The sequence below is a fragment of the Molothrus aeneus genome, chromosome 1 (genome assembly GCF_037042795.1).
Source record: "Molothrus aeneus isolate 106 chromosome 1, BPBGC_Maene_1.0, whole genome shotgun sequence".
NCBI classification, from domain to species: Eukaryota; Metazoa; Chordata; class Aves; order Passeriformes; family Icteridae; genus Molothrus; species Molothrus aeneus.
The window spans coordinates 7,981,753-8,002,800 of record NC_089646.1 but is presented as its reverse complement, the minus strand read 5'-3'; the positions used below and the strand labels follow the sequence as shown (position 1 = coordinate 8,002,800).

The 21,048-nt window shown below is 39.4% G+C and overlaps 1 protein-coding gene across 4 annotated transcripts in view; it reads right to left on the bottom strand.

Moving 5' to 3' along the window:
- Window positions 1-21,048, bottom strand: part of DPP6 (dipeptidyl peptidase like 6) — a 561,667-nt gene that overhangs the window by 86,794 nt on the left and 453,825 nt on the right. For all 4 annotated transcript variants that reach the window (XM_066551025.1, XM_066551034.1, XM_066551004.1 and 1 more), the window contains exon 7: window positions 15,475-15,556. In XM_066551025.1, coding sequence (XP_066407122.1) covers window positions 15,475-15,556 — 82 coding nt within the window. The remainder of the gene's footprint in view (window positions 1-15,474; window positions 15,557-21,048) is intronic.

The following is a 21,048-nucleotide window of genomic DNA, read 5'->3' as shown; positions in this document are numbered from 1 at the left end:
GGGCTGTTGTGACCCAAATGCAGGACCCAGCACTTGGCCCTGTAGAACCTCTCACCATTGGCTTTTTTTGTAGACATTTTTCTGTAGGCTCTTTTTGTATCACACCTGCTGACCTCCAGTGAGCTGGGCCCTCCCCAGTTAGCAGTTAGGACTGCTGGTAAATGATGGGGCTCAGTGAGCACTTCTGCCAGCTCCCACAGCTCCCTTGGATGGATCCCATGCAGTCCCATGGACTGTGTGTGTCTGAGAGGTGTGGCAGGTCACTGACCCTTTCACCTCATGGGACCTGTATTCTGCTCCCCATCCCTGTCTTTAACACATTTCTAAACATTTCAACATTTCTAAACTCTATTAAAACTGAAAAAATGTTATCAGTAAGCTATTTAGACTGAAATGAAAACTGTTAATATAATTTAGCATACATTTATAGATGGGTTTTTCTACACTTGAAGATATTGGGATAAATGTTATGTATTTTTACCATGATACTAGAAAGCAATTTCACACGTTATGAAAAGGCAGAATTGGGAAAAATATTTGCTTTCATCTCCTGTTTCACATCCTATTATGGTATATGTTTCACCCAAAGATGAGCTGGAAGGATTCCAGAAGAAAGCATAGATCCTAATTTAATTTTGGCAGGAGTTAAAGCAGGTTTGCCTAAAGGTAAAAATTATTACTGAAACTGTAGCTTGATCTTCTTCCTTTTAAACTAGGAAGAGCTGTATTCAATGAATAGTTTTGAAAAGTAAAAAAAACCAAAAACATTGTGGAAGATATTACATTCTCTTTCCTACCTTGAATTTTAGTAAACAGAGCAGCCAGATAAGGTATTCCAAGTAAAGAATTTTATGTATTAGCTAATCTGCATATGGGGAGGTTGTTGAAGTTTAAATGTGCATAAAAATTGTGAAGACTAAGCAGAATAAGATACTCAGGGTTCAAATAAATCCAAATCTCTGTGTCTGAGTACTAAATGTGCTAAGGGATGCTTGGGTAAGAGCTCTTCTATGACAGGCACACAATCAAGTGGATTTATTCAAGTGATGCAACCCTTCCCTTGCCCACATTCTGCCAGCAGAATAAGGTTTGCAATATTTTGTACTATACTCAATGTTTTATGAGTTTGCAGGAAAAATAAAGAAGGTGGATTGACAACCTGTTCCCACCCTTCCCTTTTTAAAGTATTGCAATGTTTCCATCTTCACTGTTTGATCTTTCAAAGCTTCATTGCACTCATCAGGCTGTGTGAGGTATCTGGTCGCTGCAGTAGAAAAATAATAAAGTGCTCTGACTTCAGACTGCCTCCCATATAACTCAGAGCCAAACTGCAGCACCTCATGGAGATTTGAAAATTATCCTCCTAACTACAGTGCCTTGTACCCTAAAAACGTCAACCATAATCAAGATAAAAGATAACTGAAGCAGCACAAGGAAGATTTCTGTGTAATGTATCTTATAAATTAAGAAAAAGCTTTTGGACTTCTGTTATTCATCAAGAAAGAAATGCCTTTGGATTACCTCACATCCCATGTTAGAAACAGATTTGAAGTTATTGTGAAATACCTGTGTAATAATTTTTATTGTTTTGGCTTCATGGCATCAAAGCAGTGCTTTCTATCAAATGATCAATTCTGTCAGCTAATTAGGGGATAAGAAATTTCAGTAAAGAAAAATAGTAAAAATATGTTCAGACATCACTTTTACATTACTTCATGCCAGCTTTGCACAGCACTCCTAGACAAATTTAAAATGATGACAGAAGGGATGAAGTTCAGGCTTATGCCTCTCTGTACAGGAGATAAAGAGCAGAGCCCAGATTTCTGGTGTTTTCTCTTTTGCTGGGCATATTTGAGCAAGACTTTAACCCAGACATTCTTGCAGCACATGTGCCTTAATATCCAACACTGAACACAACTACTGGCATGGAAAACCAAGCTGTGATAAGCCAGGAGAACCCTGTGCTGAGTGCCATGTCCTTTTGCATCATGACACATTCAACACATTCAAGAGAAGATATTCTGAAAGAAGCAAGAAGAATGGAAACATCCATACATGGATTGAAGAAACAAAAATTGCTAAATCTACAGAAAAAAACAAGGAAGATGTAAGTTCTACAAGATGATGGACAGACTTCCAATAAAAGGAAAAATGTATTTTTACCATTTTATTTCTCAAAAACAGCAGGCAAACCAATGAAACCTAGAATATTTTTCCTAATGAAATCAGAATTAACATATGGAACTTCTTGCCACTGGGTCTAGCAGAAGACCTCTCTTTCTGCTGGATGTTTTAACAGATGCCCCCAAGATTAAACACTTAACAAAAATAACTGCAACATCTGAGGGGATTAAGATAAAGTTTGGGGTTTTTCAAATGCATTCACTTAATCCCAGGATAATAAAAATCAATGGATTTTGCTCTTGGCTTTTTGTGGCTCAGTATGTGACTTTCAGCTGTAACCCCTTTATCCTCAGGTATCAGCACATCACTAACTCCTGTGATCTGGGAAGAAATCTCTGCCTGTATGCAACTGGTGCTAGAATTGATAACCCCAAACCATTTGACATCCTTGCACTACACAATTAAAATTGGAGGGAAAAAAAAATATGAGGGTGATTGGACCACAAGCCTGAGACAGGAAGAAAAGTCAAAGCTTAAGTATCCAGTAAGATAAATTTATACAGTAGGGTAAATATTTGATTTAACAACAAATTAAACTTAATTCACTTCAAACATGCAAGAGCCTTAATGACACTGATTGATTAAAGGATTTATTTAAAATGCTTTTGCAACTGCTTAAGGGCTTCTAAAATAATACTCTCTACCAAACTGACCCAGAGTGGTGTTCAGCAATTATGCTGCATTAATTAAAATATTGGTACTTTTAAATGGATTAATTTATGGATTTTTTTAGGAATATAATGAAAATCATCTCCTTAAGACTTAAAAAGTCACAGTGACCAACTATTTTGAGTAGGTGAACACCTCCTTTTACAGCTGGTCAACCTACCTTCTTTCCAGCCAAAGAGGTGTGTGAAATTCCTACTTCTCCATAGATCAAAGGAAAATAAATTCATGTGCACTAATCTGCATTTTTTACTGCTCCTATTTTTTTACCAGCTGTAGAGTGGCATTCTAAGTTTATGTTCTCTTTACCCCAAAATTTCTAATGTATAACTTGTCAACTCCATGAACTGCATCACTCAAATTTCTCATAAAGTTAATGCCTGGATGCTTATTACTTTATGTTATTAGCACATTGAGAAGTGCAAATATTTCCTACACCTTAAAGGCACCTTTCCACACTGCAAGGTGAGCCCACAGGATTTATCTGTGAGAGAAGGATGACATGGAAAGGTTGGCACTCTGACATGGAGAGTTTGACCAACAAGAACTGGCTTTCATGTACAGACAGGCACAAACATTTCCTTGGCACTGTGCTGGGTTTGGCTGGGGTAGAGTTAACTTTCTTCCCAGTGGCTGTGTTCTGGATTTGTGCTGAGCACTGTGTTGATAATGCAGAGATATTTTTGTTATTGCTGAGCAGGGCTTACACAGAATTTTGTGCTTTTTGTGCTGCCATGCTGTCGAGGAGGCTGGGGGAGCCTGGGATGATGGGAGGGGACACAGCCAGGACAGGGGACCCAAAATGACCCAAGGGTTGTCCCAGACCACACAGCATCATGAATATGTAAAGTGGGGGAAGGAGAAGGAAGAGGGGAACTTCTGGAGGGATGGTGTTTGTCATCCCAAGTCGCTGATACCTGTGATGGTGCCTTGCTCCTCTGGAGGTGGCTGAACACCTGCCCAGCCATGGGAAGCAAGGAATTCATTCCTTGTTTTGCTTTGCTTGTGTGCACAGCTTTTGCTTCCCCTATTAAACTGCATTTATCTCCACCCACAAGTGCTCTGGGTTTTACTCTTCTGGTTCTCTCCCTGATCCCACTGGAGCAATCAGCTGTGTGGGGCTTGGCTGCTGGCTGGGGTTAAACCACAAAACCCTGCTTTAAATTCAAAATCAGTTCAATCTTCCTTTGAGCCTTAAAAAGACCAGGCACAAAAAAGAAGACACAGTGAATGGGGAAATAGAACTACAGATAAACACACTATTCTCTCCTCATCCAACATGATGTATTTCATTGTTTCTTGTTTTTAATGTCAAACCTTTATTTTTTTCTCTTTCTCCTCTTTTGTTGGAAAACCAGTTTACCTGAGAACATATTCTGAATAATAAAAAAAAAGAAACAGAATAATTTAAAGACTTTTTGCACCTCTCAGAAACACTTGTATTTATTTTGCAGAATCAGTAAACAAAAAAATGTATGAAAAAATACAGACCTGCCACTGGTTAAACGTGAGCCCATCAGGGGCACTGCTAGTGCATCTGTAAAAATGTATTTATAAAAGGGTGAAAATGCTGGGTTTGTATGTATGTGAGAGGAGTGACAAAATGTGAGAGAAACAGCCTTGCAGACACCGTGGTCAGTGGATGAAGAGGGGTAGGAAGGGATGGTGTGTTTATTTTTGTTTTATGTCTCACTCTCACAATTCTTTTACAATTAATAGCAAATTATCAAATTGATTTCCCCAAATGGAGTCTGTTTTGTCCCTGGAGTCTGTTTTTGCAGCTGGAAGTGATCCCCCATCCTTAGCTCGACCCGTGAGATTTTCACAGAATTTTCTCTCCCAGGGACACTGGGGAGGAGGAGCGATAGAGCAGCTTGGTGGGCAGCCCACCACAATAATCCCACAAGGGGATTTAAAGTCCCTCTAATCAAGGAATTTTTAAAAAACTTTTCATCATAAGACACTGCCCTAGAACAGTCTGACTACTGTCCATTTTCTTTTGGGATTCGGTGATAGGAATGTTTTGTGCTGAACTGTATATCAACTGTCTACGTATTTATATGGGGTTATTCATCACATTGATCAGAATGCCTCTGGAAAATACACAGATTTATCTTACCAATATGTTCAGGAAGTGGAAAAGTATTATGTCTTTATTTATATGCTAAGTAGCTGGCTGAGGTCTGCAACAGAGCTACAGCTTGTAAATGTGGTTTGGAAATGTCAGACCATGGACACAAGGTGTTTGGATTGTGATCAAACCCTTCCTGGAAATGCGCAAACAGAAAGACCTTCCCTTTTCTACACCATTTCTAGTACTCTCTAATTCCATCCAAATATTTTGGAGATATCCCTTCTTAGCTGGTTTTGTTTCTATGCTGCCATAGGAAATATGGAAGCTGAGGACAGTGGGGATGAAAACCTGCAAAGAGAGAGATTCCCTGCTGTTTGTTTGAGTTAAATCCTGTCTGTACCACCCAGAATCAGCCTGGGCCTGTGCTCATCCATGTAGCATCTTGAAGCAGAAACAATAATTGTGTTTTCATTTTGTGATCCCAAGGAAGTGTGACAAGCATTGTACCAGAAAGGTCTTGGCATGTTGCAGTTACTGCTCTTACATCAACTTCAGCAGAAAAATGTGTGATCAATTAAAAATCAGTTCTAAAGCTTGTTGCTGATTGATTAGGCATTATTTAATGAATACTCTGCCAATTTCTTCTTTTGAGCCTCATAAAATGCAAACTTTGATGTTCAAATAGCTGTCATTAATATATTCTGTCATTAGTGTTTTTCCTAATGCATATGATGTGATTACTCCAGCTCTTATCAGTTCTTTAAAAAGGGTAATAAAACCATAAACTGCTCCTCACCAGTGAGCTTGCATAATAAGATCTAGTATTTTAATTAGGTTTTTCTTCTTGCCATTTAAAAACAGTTTGATAGCAGGTGATAAAAAAGATACAAGACAAAAAACTTCAAAATATTTTCATTCTCTCCTTCAATTGGTTCATGTTCATAACTTAGGAAAGAGACAGAATACAATTGTGACAGAGCAGTGAGATAAAGAATTTTAAATCAACTTTTTTTCTTCACAAAATGAAAATGTCATTATTAAGACCAATGATTACACAATTAAACTCTTCCACACAATCAGAACATTGCAGAGAATCACATCTTAATAAATAATTGACAGAAAAGGCTACAGTTGCAGTTTTTCATACCAGACCATTTATCTGTTTTAATTCAAAGTAAGAAGCTGACTCCTTAAGACATCAGGGATTTAGAAGACATAGGAGTTTCTGAAGGTATGCCACAAAGAGATAAAGCTTAGTTTAATTCAAATTTACCTTGCCCAGACATAGGCAAAGGTAATGTTTACATCAGGGGGAGGACTACACCTGTTTAAAATAATTCTGCAGGGAAGATTTCAGGACAGAGAAGCTCAAAAAACAGGGGATCACTACAGGCAGAGAATACAGAAGTGAAGATTGATGCATATAAGAATCATGCTGATGCATGAACACGTCAAAATCAATACTCATGACTCATCACTGGGGATGGAAGACCTGAAAACATCTGATTCCAGTGGTATAAGAGCTTGGCTGCACAGAAATCAGTGCAGTGAAAAGAAAATGCAGCTGTTTGTGCAAGGGAAACGAACAGGGCCACTGCAAAAGTCAAATAAAAAATCTCCTGCCTTCAGTGGCCTTGACTGCATATTTGGAAAAGCAAGTGTAGAAGAGTCACCTCTAGTAAATCATGAAAATCTCCTGATTTTAGGCACATAGCTTGGAAACTGCCAATATAACTTGCAAAATAAACATTAGGAACTTAATTTTGCTTTCATCACATGCGATCAACAACGTGACAGAAATGTCAGAGAGAATGGAAAAAACATTCTTTCATGTCCTCAAATAAAGAAACATTTCCTGTCTCTGTGAACAGTGTCCAGAGCTCTAGAGCAGAGTCTTAAGGGTTCCCCAGAGAGGATGTGGCTCTCCAGGTCTGGAGGTGACTTCTGCTGGGGCTGGGGGAGGTGATCTCCTTGTGGGACGTGGGTATGGGTGGAGGAAGGAAAGGAGCAGTGGGAGCACCTGATCCCAGCTTTCTGGTCAGGAGGAAGGAGATGTGCCTTTCTTCATATAAATGGTAGAAGGCTCACATTCAAGTACCCTGATCCTCATGGGGAACCTTAACCTTTGGTTAAGGGTCAAAAAAACAAGCACAATAACCTAGGAGGTCCATGGAGGGCATTTGTCCTGACACAGGTGATGAAGGAGCTGGTGGAGATCTTCTGCTGGACCTCACACTTTCAAACCTGAGAAATTTCAGGGCAAGGTGAAAGCTGGGAGTAGCTAATGCTGCACACACCATGAGGTGGTGAAGTTCAGGACCACAAGAGGAAATATGGCAAAAAAAAAGAATAAAGCCCTGGAATTTAGGAGAGCAGATTTTGGCCTACTCAGAAACTTGCTTGGAAGTATCCCACTTGCATTCTCTCTTAGGAAATCAGAAGAGTTTTTAAGATCTTGTGGGTTTAAATGCCTTTAGACAATCCCAAATTGTCAAAATTAATACTCAGGATAAAGTCCCACTTAATGGACTATAGAAGTAATGGCAGATTTCTATGATATGGAGACACGTTCCCAAAATTTTTCCTTTTGAACTGGGTACAGAAGTGATTTTTTTTTTTCTTCTTGATTCTCTCAGTTTAAGTCCTTCAGTGCATTAATATTCTTCTCCATTTTCTACAAGATTTTTTTTTTTATTTTTGACATTGCATTGTTACAGATGCTGTGCATTTCCATTTGTATTCTGTGATCAGGTTAGACCACAACATGCATGGATTCTAATCACACCTAGAATCTGCCAAAGTACAGCCAAATAAACAGCTATCACAATTCTGGAGATATGAAAATGTCTGTTTCAAGAAAAATGTGCTGTCCTATTTTCTGTTCTTCAGGGAAGAAAGGAGGGTTTGTTTCACCTCAACAAAGAGAAAGAGCCATGTCTGTTTGTATTTCATTGCTCTGTATTCTAATGGGGTTATTTTAATTTATAACTGCCTTGTTATATAAAAGAATGTAATAGTAAATGTACCATTTAGTATGGAACTCTGCTTCTGCTTTTAAGTTCTGCTTGATGGATTATCGTGTATTCTATAACCTAATATCTCTGATGGTTATGTAGGGCATGACTATAAATTAGATTATTTAATGTGAGATGATACAGTGTTCCATTTAAAATACTTTATTGTGTTATAGAGAGAACACCTGACGAAGAAGAGCACAAAGATTATTTGTGTCAGCATAAAGAAACTGGCAATTGGCATTTAGGATTCCTCCAGGTGCACATCTGACCTTGGACAGTGAGCTGGCCGCTGCAATATTGCTCTTTAATTAGAAGCTTGGTTGTAGAAACACTCAACACCTATTCCAGCAGGTGAGGAGGACAGCTAACAGAATTTTCCATGAAGTTTCCTCATCTCTCTGGGAAATGGCAGCTCCTGGGGAAGGAGAGACCAGTGCCACAAGCCAAGCTGGGACTTGGGTCCAGTTCTGCCTGTGGCATCCCAATGTCTGTGACTTCCCCACACTCTCAGCAGTGACTGCTGCTGCCTAAAGGACAAGGTCAACATTTTCATGGCAGCTATCTAAAAGAAAAGGTCAATATTTTCACTGCAGTTTTCAAGAACAGCACTTTTCATAAGCACGTATTCCAAAGGACATCCTCCACCTACCACTGATTTGTAAGGTGTCAGGAACACTTGTGTACAGACAAGAATATGCTTTTGGCAGTCAGATCTCTGAAATGAAAACTGCCCCTAATAAAAAAGAGTGGTTCAATATCCATAAATCTCCATTGAAATTCAAGAAATTTCTGTAAAGGGAGGGAATAACTTCCAGTGGTACTGACCCAGTGCTGGAGTGTTTTCCTGCTAGGAATATTGTACAGTAGCAGGTGAGGAAATGTGGTAACATATAAAGGAAGAGAACTCAGCACTTTCCTTGTAGAGGAACAGGATGGTGAGTTCCTCTAAGCTAGCAAATCCATGGATATTTGCATTTCTTGTGAGAACACACTCAGTTTCCTTAATGCAGACTGTGAATGTCAGTGACATTTAATGCATCAATTCTGTAAATCCATTTAAAAGTAGGAATCTATTGCTGTAACTTCACCAGAAAACAAAGTGACATATAAGAAATCACAGAGGAAGCCTGTGGCAGTGTCTCAGCCCCAGGGGAAATGCCTGCATCATCCTATGTGTCACACTTGGGTGGAAGGGCAATTACTTTCTGATTTAGTGGCAAAATTCTATGGCAAACAGCAAATTTCATTTTGTCCCCTGAAATATTTCATGGCCACAAAAAGAGCAACATCCTATTTTAAATAAAATTACCTACATATTCCTTCAGTAACATTTTATTGCAGCACCTGCAGTTATTCTAAATATCCTGTTCTTTTGCCACCTGATGAAGATGCAGTAGCAAGGATGCTGGGAGGAGAAGAGATGTGACCATTTCTCAGCAAAGAACATAACACTGACTGCGCCAAAGCCTCCCTTTAGGGCACAAGGACCCAACACCAAGCCCAGGGGTGACAAAGGAATGACAAGGATGTGAAAAGTTAAAAATAGGACAGTGCTGCCACTGTAAACAAAGAGAGAGCATCAAAGGAATAAAACCCCAACAAACAAAACAAAACAAAACAAAACCTAAATACAAGACTTTCCAGTGGAATTATTTGAATAAAGTGAGGGGAGAGGGGAAAGGAGCAACCTGTCCAGGTGCTCAGTGTATATGTAATATATATAAATTAAATTTTCCAAAAAAAATCGTATTCTGATGCTCGAGAAGGGGATGAGGAGATGGATGGCACATTATTATTCTGAAATTCTTGCTTTTCCAGAATGTAGGGAGCATGTTAAAATCTGCCTGAATATCCCTCACTATGCTTAAATAGGGCTTAAATAGACTTTGGGGTTGGGGGGAGAGGGAGACAGGGCAGAAGTCTTTGTGTTTTTTGCAACTAGCAAGATAAGCAAGTCAGAATAATTACATACAGTACAACAGAGCTAAATATTGATTCATATGTCATTGCAAAAAAGAAAAGGTGAGGGAACAACAGCTTGAAAATAATGATGCAAAAATCTATGAAAGAATGGTAGAGACAAGTAGACCTACAGCAATTATACACAGAGCAGTTTAAAAGCCCTCCTGGAATAGGAACAACAGCAGATGATTCAGTGCCTCCTGTGGAAATGGTCCTCTTCCCTTGATATCTGTGCAGCCCTTCTGCCTGGAACTAAGCTGGCATGACAGGCACAAATTCAGGCAGGGAAAAAACTCCTAATTAGAGGAGTCACTCCAGTTTAGTTCCAGGTGTCATCACTTAACCAGCTTTTTTTTTTGCATCTAGATAGCCAAGTTGGAAAAACATTGTACTACAGCATTAAAAAAATGATAAAGGAAAATGGGTAGGTTGTGGTCATGCAGCAGGATCTATCATTCAAGTATTTTATATATTAAAAAAATCCAATGGTTCATTTAATTGTATTGTACTTTTTAATATTTATGACACTAAGCTGTTTACCAGCATCAGCATTCACTGTTTGAAGGCACCTGCAAACCCCTAACATGGGAGAGGCTGAAAGAATCACTCCATTTTTCCCCTGGCATTTGCATTTCCCTGAAACAGAGATTTCTTATTGCATCTTCTGCACCTGCTGTGAAACTTAACTTCTGTTACCTTAGAACCAATTATAAACTTGATTGCAGCACAATCTACAAGAAAAAGAGATGGTTCCTGCTCCAAAAAGAGTTGACACTGAAAAAGGCTTATTGCCTATGAATGCAGGAAAAACTTGTTTTGACCCTTCTGTGGGGCTGCAGTAAATAAAAGGACATGCAAAAATTCCAGCAACCCCTATCTGCTTTCTGGATGTTTTTTGTACTTAAAGAAACTGTGTAAACAATAATAGACTGACTAGTCAGGAGAACTTTAAAAGAAATATTTCTCTTTGTAGAAGAATAAATACTATGATCTATGAGAGAGATTTTTTAGAATTATAACTGCTGCCTCTGAAGTTGTGCACAACTGCTTCCCCCAGCATCTGATGTGTCACCATTACCATTAATATCTGTCAGGATGGTTACAGATTCTGATTTTGAAAAAAAAAAAAAGAAAATAGCAGCACAGCAGAAGTGCTTCTGCTTTTGATATTGGAGTTTAACAGCTCCTGTGAACTGTATTTAGTGCTGTCAATGCAGACAAATATTCACTGCATTTTGTTAGAGCAGGCCTCCTGCTTCCTCCTCCTCCTCCCTTGTGGCAGCAGGGCCCTTGGATATTCCTAGCTTGTCCTTAATGCAAATACTTTGAACCTGGATGTGCTCATTTTGGGATGACTTAGATAAAAGCCTCCTGAAAGCTTTGGGTTTATTGGATTCCTTGAGCACCTCAGTTCAAGAGAGGCACTGGACAGTCCCTGAAGCACTGAAGTACTCCTGAAACACTCTCTGATTTTGTCTGTGCTGCCAAGAAAAACAGCAAAGAAAACCTCTTCACACTACACTCACTTTTCTTGAAAAATAGACAGGTCCAGGCCTATCAGCCACAGAAGTTTCATGAAGCTGAGCTCAGGATCTCAGACACCATTAACCTTTTCTTAGATACTGTTGGGGCAAATGTACCACAGGAACATTGCTGAGCTCTCAGCACGTGGGCAGAGCCTTGGAACATGAGATGGAACATGATGAAAGTGGTAAAATATTCCAATAAGATCAATTAACAGAAGGTTTTTTATTTTTTGGTGGCAAAATCAGAAGTGGGTAGCTGTTGAGTCATAGATGGCATGATCAGAGAAAGAGAAGAAATCCAGGGAGTGCAGATAAGCATGCCCAGAACAGGACAAAGGTACAGAATAACACTTTTTTGCAGTCCTGTCATGCCACCCACAGTCTCATATTGCTGGAAAATATCACACAAACTGATGATAGTACAGTCTGTTCACTAAAAAGCCACCAAGCACCATGCTGAAGGCCAGTAGGCTGATGAAATGGAATACTAAGTGTGGCTTTGGGCTGTCAGGTGCACCATGGAAAGGATGGATTTTTCCCATAGGCATTTTGCATAGTCACTTACACCCACAAATAGTGAATACATCACACAGCTATTCCAAGTGAACAGTGTTTTTCACTTATTCTGGAAAGGCATAAATGATGACTCATGCTGTAGGACAAATGAGAGGAATGAGCCCTTTATTAACAGCCAAAATTAGGGAATGTGCTCCCTCTTGCATTGAAATTAGTGGCTCTCTTTCTAATGACTCTGGAGCTCACACTCCAGGGTGAGGGGCCCCATTCTTCCAACAGCTTTGTGAGACTTAATTTGTCAAGACTTTGGCTGAGATCAGAGTAAAGCTGAAGCATTTTTTCTGAGATGCCAGAAGTGAGAGCTTTTTTGCATTCTGATCTTCTGACAGATTTTCTCTGATCCAGTATCTGCCATTATTTAAACAGCTCAGTTGGCATGTGTGGCATTCTGCAGGCTAGTAAAAAGTCAAGAAACATGCTCTGAGGACTTAATCATCCAAAAATTGGCATATAATTTAATGAGAAAGGACAAAATATAGCAAGATAAATAGAAAATCGCTCCTGGGAATATTCCACTGTATTTTTAATTGCAGAGAATGCAGATCATTCAGGCTCCTTCTCTTTCAGATTTATTTCTTTTTTGAATGAATAGACATGCAAGAGAGAAAGAGGTCAGGCTCAGCAACCCAAAGTTCCCCTAGGAAGGACGAAAGAGAAGCTACAAAGAGAATAAAAATTCTGGAACCAAGCCCTCTTACTCTCCTGCCCTGCCTTTCCTTCAGGATGCCAAAAAAGAACAAACCAGGAGATTTCAAGGGGAAAGCTTTTTTATTTCCTGAAAATTGGGGTATCTTCAAGGTGATGTAAGCCCCACTGCCCTTGGCTCCCAGCTTTCCTGGGAGGTGCAGGATGGAGCCTGTGCCCAGGGTGCAGCACCAGGGCTGACACAAAATTGGGGTCCTCCTGCTGCTGCAGGACCCCCCTCAAACACCCCCAGGAGCCTCCTGGGACCAGGGGAGCTGATCTGGGGTTCCCAGCTACTCCTTTCCCTCCCACTCAACACATTTTCCCTCCTTCTCCTGCAACAGCACTCAGTGCACATTTAGCAAACACATTCCCACTATCAAATTTTAATAGGCTTTAATTTCCCCTCTGTCTTTGCATCTCCAAAGAAGGTGACATGAATTTCACTGGCAATTATATTCTGAGTAACCCAATTAGTCCTGAAATACAGAACATGAACATGGTGTGTTTCTAGATCTCATTTATTTTTCTTGTACTTTTTTTTTTTTAAATTTTAAAAGCTTCTTTTTTCCCTCTGGCTATTCTCTGTTGATTATTAGATATAAAAAGATTATATTGATGTCTGTAAAAGCATGTTTATTTTATAAACTACAGCTGTAATTTTATTTCAAGGTCAATGACTGGCAAAGAAAAGGGCAAAAAGGCACATATGTTAGAAGTATGAAAAAATAATGCTTAGACTACCAGTGGGTTGCTACTCACCTGCCCTGATTCCAAATGCAAGAACAGGGAATAGAGCTCAATTACAGGCCAATAATTTTTCAAATCTTGAAGTAAAAAAAGACAAAAAAAAGACGAAAAAAAAAGACAAAAAAAAAAGACAAAAAAAAGACAAGAAAAGACAAAAAATCTAAAGGAAAAAATAAGTATGCAGAAAAATTTTGCTGTGGCAAGATTTTTCCAAGATTCATATGGAATTCAACAAATATAGGGATTTTTAAAGGTACCAAAAATATACGTATATATAGCATGTACCCCACAGAAGGAACATGCATGAAACTTGATGTCTTCAGGAATTCCTAGGGCTTTCACTGTAAATTTCATTGTAAATTACAGTTTTCACTGTAAATTGCTTAAAAAATATGGTGGAAATTGGTATCACCCTCTGCAACGTTAAATTATAAAGTTGATTGTAAAGAAGACTTTTCTTCTCCTGGATTGTGCATACTCTCCTGTTGGAAATACATTTAATTTGTCTATTTTGGTATGAACATTTTTCTTTGTTTTGGTAGAAAATCTCCTTAGATTTTCTTTCCAAGGTGGGAATCAGGTGCAGCCCTTCAGCTTGGTAAAATGAGCATGAGCGAGCAGTGAGCTGGGACCACAGGTGCTGAGGGCACACAAGTTCACACAAAACTCTATTTGAGGAAGGAAGATTCACTTGTGGGGTGAAGAATGTGACTAATGCCACTCAATATTAGACTTTAATTAGAAAATGTAGTTTTTGTTACATACTGTGAACTCTGTTAGACTTAAAATAGAGCTAGTGAGCAGTGATGGGAAAAATGTTTTGGCTTTCTTTGCTAGGTCCTAAAGGTATTCCCTGCACGTGGTGTGGGGATTGGAGCAAAATGGAGTGTGAAGTCCCCCAGCTGTGTGCAGTGAAGGCAAAGAGCTCCTCAGGAGACATTCTGCACAGAGATAAAGGCTGCTGACTCCCTTCTCTGATCAGATTTGGGGTCAATGACTCTCAAACACAATTTTCCTGATGGAGCAGGAGGAGGAAAGCCTCCTGATGGAGGAAAGACTTTCCTGTTCCTGTATCTCTTATGTTTTCTCCAATCTGATTTTCAGGCTTGCAATGATGATGACTCCTATATTTTTATTTTTTATTTTTTTTTAATCACAGAATTTAAAACAATCTAGTTAAGGACACAGACAAACAGTCCCCAAGAGAGGACTGGGAACAGGAGATACATGCCAGATTTTCTTTTATAATGAGTTTTCAAAGCTCATTTCTTGGTATAAATCTTCCATATCAAAAAATAAGTTGCCACTTTTTCATTTCTTGTTATAGTAGAAAGAGAATGTTTGGAATATAGAGAAACTTAATATTGGATTTGCACCAGGGAATGAAGCCAGGGGATCTGGCCAGGAAATAAATGCTCTGAAAAATGGGCACATCCAGGATGGCAGTGGCTGAGGGGTAAAATACTGGGGATTTTAAGATTTTTTGCAGTATGAAAACTCTGTGAAATACAATGAATCCCTGACAAGTGGTGTGGTTGTTTTTTTAAGCAGCTCTGAAAACTGTCCAGGATCCTCTTCTAATTCTGTCTGTTTTGCAAACAACCACAGGGCAAACTCAGGGCAGCTCTGTTCTAGAGAGATCCATTCTCCAAACAGGGCTGCTAATATTAACATATCCCCAGAGCCAAGTTTGCAAGTCTGAAGATGCCCTTGTGAAGCAATGAGATGCTAAATAAATCAAACTATTATCCCTATAAACTGTCCTGTGTCCAACAGTGGGAGAAGCAGGTGCATCCTCTCAAAAAGCTTTCATGAAGTGTTCTTTCTCTGCATTTTTGGACACGATTACTTTGCAGTGAATGGATATATTTGGGAATTTTGTAAATAAATTACATGATAGAACAATCATAAAAAAATGCTAGAAGCTACCACACAGGCCTCAAGAAACTGTTCAAAAGAGGAATTATTTTTCTTTACTTCCAAGCAATAGCAGCATGGTCTCTAGATGCATTTGCACACTTGTTTTTTCTCTTACCAGCTGTTGCCCTTTTGGACCCCAACCAGCATACTGAAGCTTTGCATTGCTGACCTCAGGGGGATACAAAATCTGGGGATCCCTGCAAAAAGAGAAAAATAAGATTTCATCTTCAGAAATGTCCTTGTTTAAGTTGCTGCACAGCTGTGCTTTGGAAATACACCACAAACTTGTAAGATGCCTTTCAGCCAGGATTCAGCAGACTTTTTTAACAGTAAGGTAAACACCAGCAAGTGTTGGTAAGATCAAGCATTTAAATGGCAATTTCTGTTTCTTATTAATAAGAAGCTAAACATATCAGTTCCACTACTGACTTGCCTAAGCCTTAAGAATTAGTTCAGGGATGGCAAACAATGTAATTGTAATTATCAACTCTGATCATGTCCACAAAGGATAAACAATAATTCTATATTTTAATCCTACTGCCACAAGAAAAATAAAGTTTCGTCTTCTGCACCCAATGACTCTTCTGCCTCATAAATTTCCTTTGAATATGATGGAAAAGATTAGCAACTGTATGACAACTGATACATAGCCTGGCTTCAAAGGGAAAAGCTCCTGTTAACACAAAATTTCTAATTTGTTAGAAAATAAAAATGCTTTTCTTGTTCTTTCATCCATTACCCTCATTTGGTAGCAGAACACAAGTGACACACAGCAAATGCAATATAGAAAAAGGAGGCTTTTTTGGTAAATGTCAAAGCAGCATAATGTCATTTTCTCCCAGCACAGATAGCATTGCCTTAAATGTATTTATACTCAGCACAAATAATTACATTATATATTCTGAAGTCACATTGCAACAACCCTGTGTATCGTAATATCCTACAAACAGGAACTCTAATAAAGCCTGTATAAAATGTGCCTCGTTAGAAAATCTCAAACTGCTTGAAAAAGTGAGGCTATTATCATCACTGGTCTACAGACAGGAATAACAAGGCAATTTGAGGCCAACATCACCAAAAACCAGAGAAAAGAGCCAAACCCTGCCTGGCCTTTAAGCAAAAGGCCTTGCACAGTGTTTTGCAGAGCATGCTTTCAAAACAGAACAGAGCTGCATGCAGTAATTCAGCACAAAGTGAATTCTCTTTGTGAAAAACACCAATCACTTGTTTTTCAAATTTTAATAGTTTTAAAGTTTAATGGTAATAAAATGGTTATAGAAATAGCAATAAAATTAGAGTAATAAAAATTTTGGACAATTTGGATTAGGACAATATGAGACAATAGAAACAAAGAGTTACGGATGGTCTGGGTACCTTTCTCTGGGCAGCACAAGCCCGAAAAAGGACCCACGTTAACAGAGGATTAACCCTTAAAAGCAACAGCCTGTTGCATATTCATACACCTCATACATGATGCATAAATTCCATTCAAACACAGGATTCTGTCTGGGCAGTGTCAACTTCTTCCTCTGAATCCTGATGGCGTCTCCAGTCCTGAGTGAGGCAGGAAGAAGTTCGTTTCTCCTGATAATGGAGCAATAAATTTTCTTTCTCTGAAAGATTTAGGTGTCTTGTGGCTGCTATCTTGGTGTGAGTCCTTTCTTTAAAAAAAAAAGTATCCTACATAGCATAGTTTCTATTTTAACATTTTGTTATAACCTAAAACTATATTTAATACACTACTTAAGTGAATTAATACAGTATAACTTTCTAACACAGCACATACAATATTCATTTTAATATTTGCAAAAAGCCAATCATATAATACGCATTTTTCACATCTTTATTGCCTTTTGGGGGCCTGGTGCAGCCTCCCAGTTACAGTCCCTGGGCTGCTCCTTCCTCTGCACTGGGGCTCTTGGAGCAAGGACAGCTCAGCAGCAAGAGGGATGCTCAGAACTGACTTTGTGCAATCTTCCCACTCTCATTTCCTCTGAGCTGTTCAAAGGCCAGCCAGAATCAGGGCAGACCCAAGGTGGGGACCCTGATGGCCACAGGTTCCCCCTTCCATCACTCCTGCAGGTGGAACCCTCACAGTAAAGCTGGAGGTTTGATGGAGATGGGATGAACAGAGGATGTGGAAGGGCAAGAGGTGTTTGTTGAGGCACTGACACTTCAAAGTCTCAGTGTACCATAAGGGACCCAGACAGCTTTCATTTCTACATGCAAAATGTCATCCACAGCTGCTGCCTGTAGAGCAAAATTGTGTCTTTTATTATGCTTTTTACCTAGAAGGTGTCTTTGTGAGCAGCCTAAAGTCGTTTTCTGTAAGGTATGGATAAGAGAACTCATAATGCTTATACTGAGAGCAGCCACAAAATTCCCTTTGCTGTAGAGAGATGAGGCACACCACTTGTTCTGGATTGTGTGTGTTAGCTGCTTAAATTTCCAGTCAGCTATGCCTGTTAGGAATCAATCTCTCTGGTTAGCTGTCTTGATTATCTTAACAGAGAGTAACCTCTGAGGGTAGAAGGAAAAGAGAAAAACAGTGAATCAAATCAAAACCTCTTTTGGGAGAAAAAATAGCACTTCACTATTTGTCAAATGAACTATCTAGTTCTTGGGTTATTTTACCCATGGTGAGAAGAAGAGCAAGAAATTACAAATAGAGGGGGAAATACCATCCCTAAATAAACAGATTATACAAATTGTAAGAATTTAAAGCTGAAATGCTTCACATAACACAGGTGGAGCTAAGGGACAGACATGCCAATTACAGCAAATAATTCATACCAGAGCACACACAAGTCCTGTCAGTTCTGTTCATTGCATCATCTTTTGGAAGAGGAAAACTCTAACACCATGAAAAATGCTTCGTAAACCAGCTTTGGTAGCTGATAAGGCAGAAGGAAAAGCAAAGAGCTGTGCTGCAGACAAAAAAGAAACCAAAAAACCCCCCAAAAATCCAAAACAAAACAAAAAGCAAAGTCATCTCATTCTTTGGTATAGCCAAGGAAAGCCAGAATTGCATCTCCTGAGTTCTTTCTAAGTTGTTTCATATGTCTGGGAAGCTTCTTTTGTAGCAAAATCTTGTGTACATCCAACCTCATGCTGTGAGATATTTCCTTCTACCACAGGCTATGAAAGTGGACCAAAATCCCAGTTTTTCCCCCACAAATGCTCCTGACTGATGCACATATTCATCTTGGCTTGTTTCTCATCTTTTGAGAAGAATCTTCTCTGAAGCAGCCACACTCACTCATCCACCTGCAGCAAAGTTCAGCGCCATGGGCAAGGGGTTGAGAGGATTTTCCTGGCCAAGCCTGATCTCTCAGGCTTCAGACAAACCTCAGGAGTTATCTGGAGCTGGGCTGCACCAGCAGTGGCCAGGGGAACCTGTGCTGTCAGCAGGCCCAAAGGTGGCATAAAAATGGAGCTCGCTCACTCTGTGAAAGCTCAAATTCCCACAGATGTATTTGGGCTCCATTTGATGCATGCTCCATGGTGGAATATGCGTGGACTCCTGCTCTGGAAGCCCCAGGCAACCCATTCCAAACCCATTATCAAGGACTCACAGATGCAAACCCATTATCAAAGACTCACTCACAGGTAGCTTTGGGTTGGAAAGGACCTTAAAGGTCATCTCATTCCAAGCCCCCTGCCATGGGCAGGGATGCTTCCCACTCTACTAGGTTTCTTCAAGCCCCCTCCAGCCTGGCCTTGAACACTTCCAGGGATAGGGCATTCTCTGGGCAAATTGTGTCCTAACTAACCATAAGTTAACTTCTCTGGGATATTTTTTCAGCCAGAGGGAGAATGGGGAGGGAGAACAGTCTACACAGATGCTCTGGGCAGGACTGGCATAACTCTGTGATGCTCTCTTTGAGAAAGCTCTTTGGGATCCTCAAACTGAAAAACCCTTTTGGAGAGCATTTATCAACCACATTCCCAATTATCTCGTGCTACTTGGGAATTTAACTCTCCTTTGTTAAATTCCTGTAGGGGAGTCAGGCCAAATGCACACCTGTGTGCCAGGAGCACTCTTCCATTTTACAGATAAATGGCATCTCATGCCACTCAGCTTCTTCTGGGAAGTATGTTATTCCTATTAAGCTATAGTCCTCCACAGCTAAACCCTTCCTTCTCCTCCAAAACAGCCTGCTTAAAATTCCTCTGTACTTTTTCCCCCGAATCAATCAATATTATGGGTCATCTCAGCCTCTCCAAAGAGCCAGTGCTCCTCACAGACCCTCATAATTAGGGCTTGTTTGGATTTGAGCCTGTCCCTTGTGAGCTCATTTGTGCAGGATGCTGGTTTGGAAATGGGCAATTCTGAAGGCAGTCTGTACATCTCTGGCTCCTGGTTTGGATGAAGGAACAAGTTCGCTGCATCCTCACAATATTTTCACTATTTCCTCCCAAAAAACAACCTTAATCTTAATTTCTGGCCAAAGAACTGGCAAGACCTTATTAAACTGTTGCCATTATTCCTTCTACTTTTAAAATGATTGATCTTATAGCTGAAAAAGAAGGAAATAATAAATTTTAGACCAGACAGAAGATGCAGCAGGTTCTACATAAACTCTTCCACATTAAAATGACATTGTCTGGACCAGAGACTGTTAAATTGCTCCAGACACGGGCATGACCTCAGCACCATGTTCAAAAACCATTTCTGAGGTAATAAATTGGGAAATTTTCTCATTTAAGTGAAGTTTTATTTTCAAAAAGTCTCCCCTCAAAATTTCCAAACAAGGAAAGTTGCTGAGTGCAGGCAGAGTGCTGACTGCCAAGTCATCTTTGCTTGCAGTTGAGCTCAGAACAAGATGTGGAATAAAACAAACGAATCAATCATGTGTTACCTGCATTTGACTTTAAAAATTACAGTGATTAATGAGGAACTTGTTTGAAACAGTTTGTCCTGGTTTTTTTCTGAAATTTTTATATCTGTATGTTCCCTCTTCTGACATTTTCTCCTAAAGAAGGCAGATTTCCCTCAGACACATTGTGGCACTGGTTCTCCTTCTGAGCAGAAACATGATTAACTCTTCTATATAAAGTTCTTCAAAAGCAACTTAAAAATACCCATAAATTTTCCCCTGTAATTGAGGGAGTGGCTCACTTTACTTCAAGAAGAATATTTTACAGTGTGAGACTGAAAATGTCTGAAACTGATAAAAGCAGTCAGATTCTGGGGTATGGTATAAGCTGCTGCTCTAAGGTCTGTTTTCATAACTTCATTTTAATTTCAAATACAGAACAAGAGGATTGGTATGGAAATTCTTTGAATATGCTGCCACTGTGAAAAAAAATGCAACAATTTTCACCACAGGCTGCTCTGATATGTCCATCCTTTAAAGAAATAATGTAAACTATGTATATATGTTTTACTGGGGAAAAATTTGAAACCTCCTTCCTTCACTAGGTCATAATTTTGGAAAACATTTACTGTGTAATTAGTATGTTAAATGTCAGTAGTTTATAAAGGTTGAAGAAATGAAGACAGCTACAAAAACATGTGGGGACGGCAGAAATATCTCCTCTTGTAATCTGCATCAAGCCAGCACTGAATATTTTGAAAGACAACAGTCCTAAGGACATCAGCTCACAGTCTTTTAAGCATTTTTTATGGTTAAGTATAAAAAACTCTCTATCTAAACTATTTGTCTCAGAACCAGAACTCAATGTC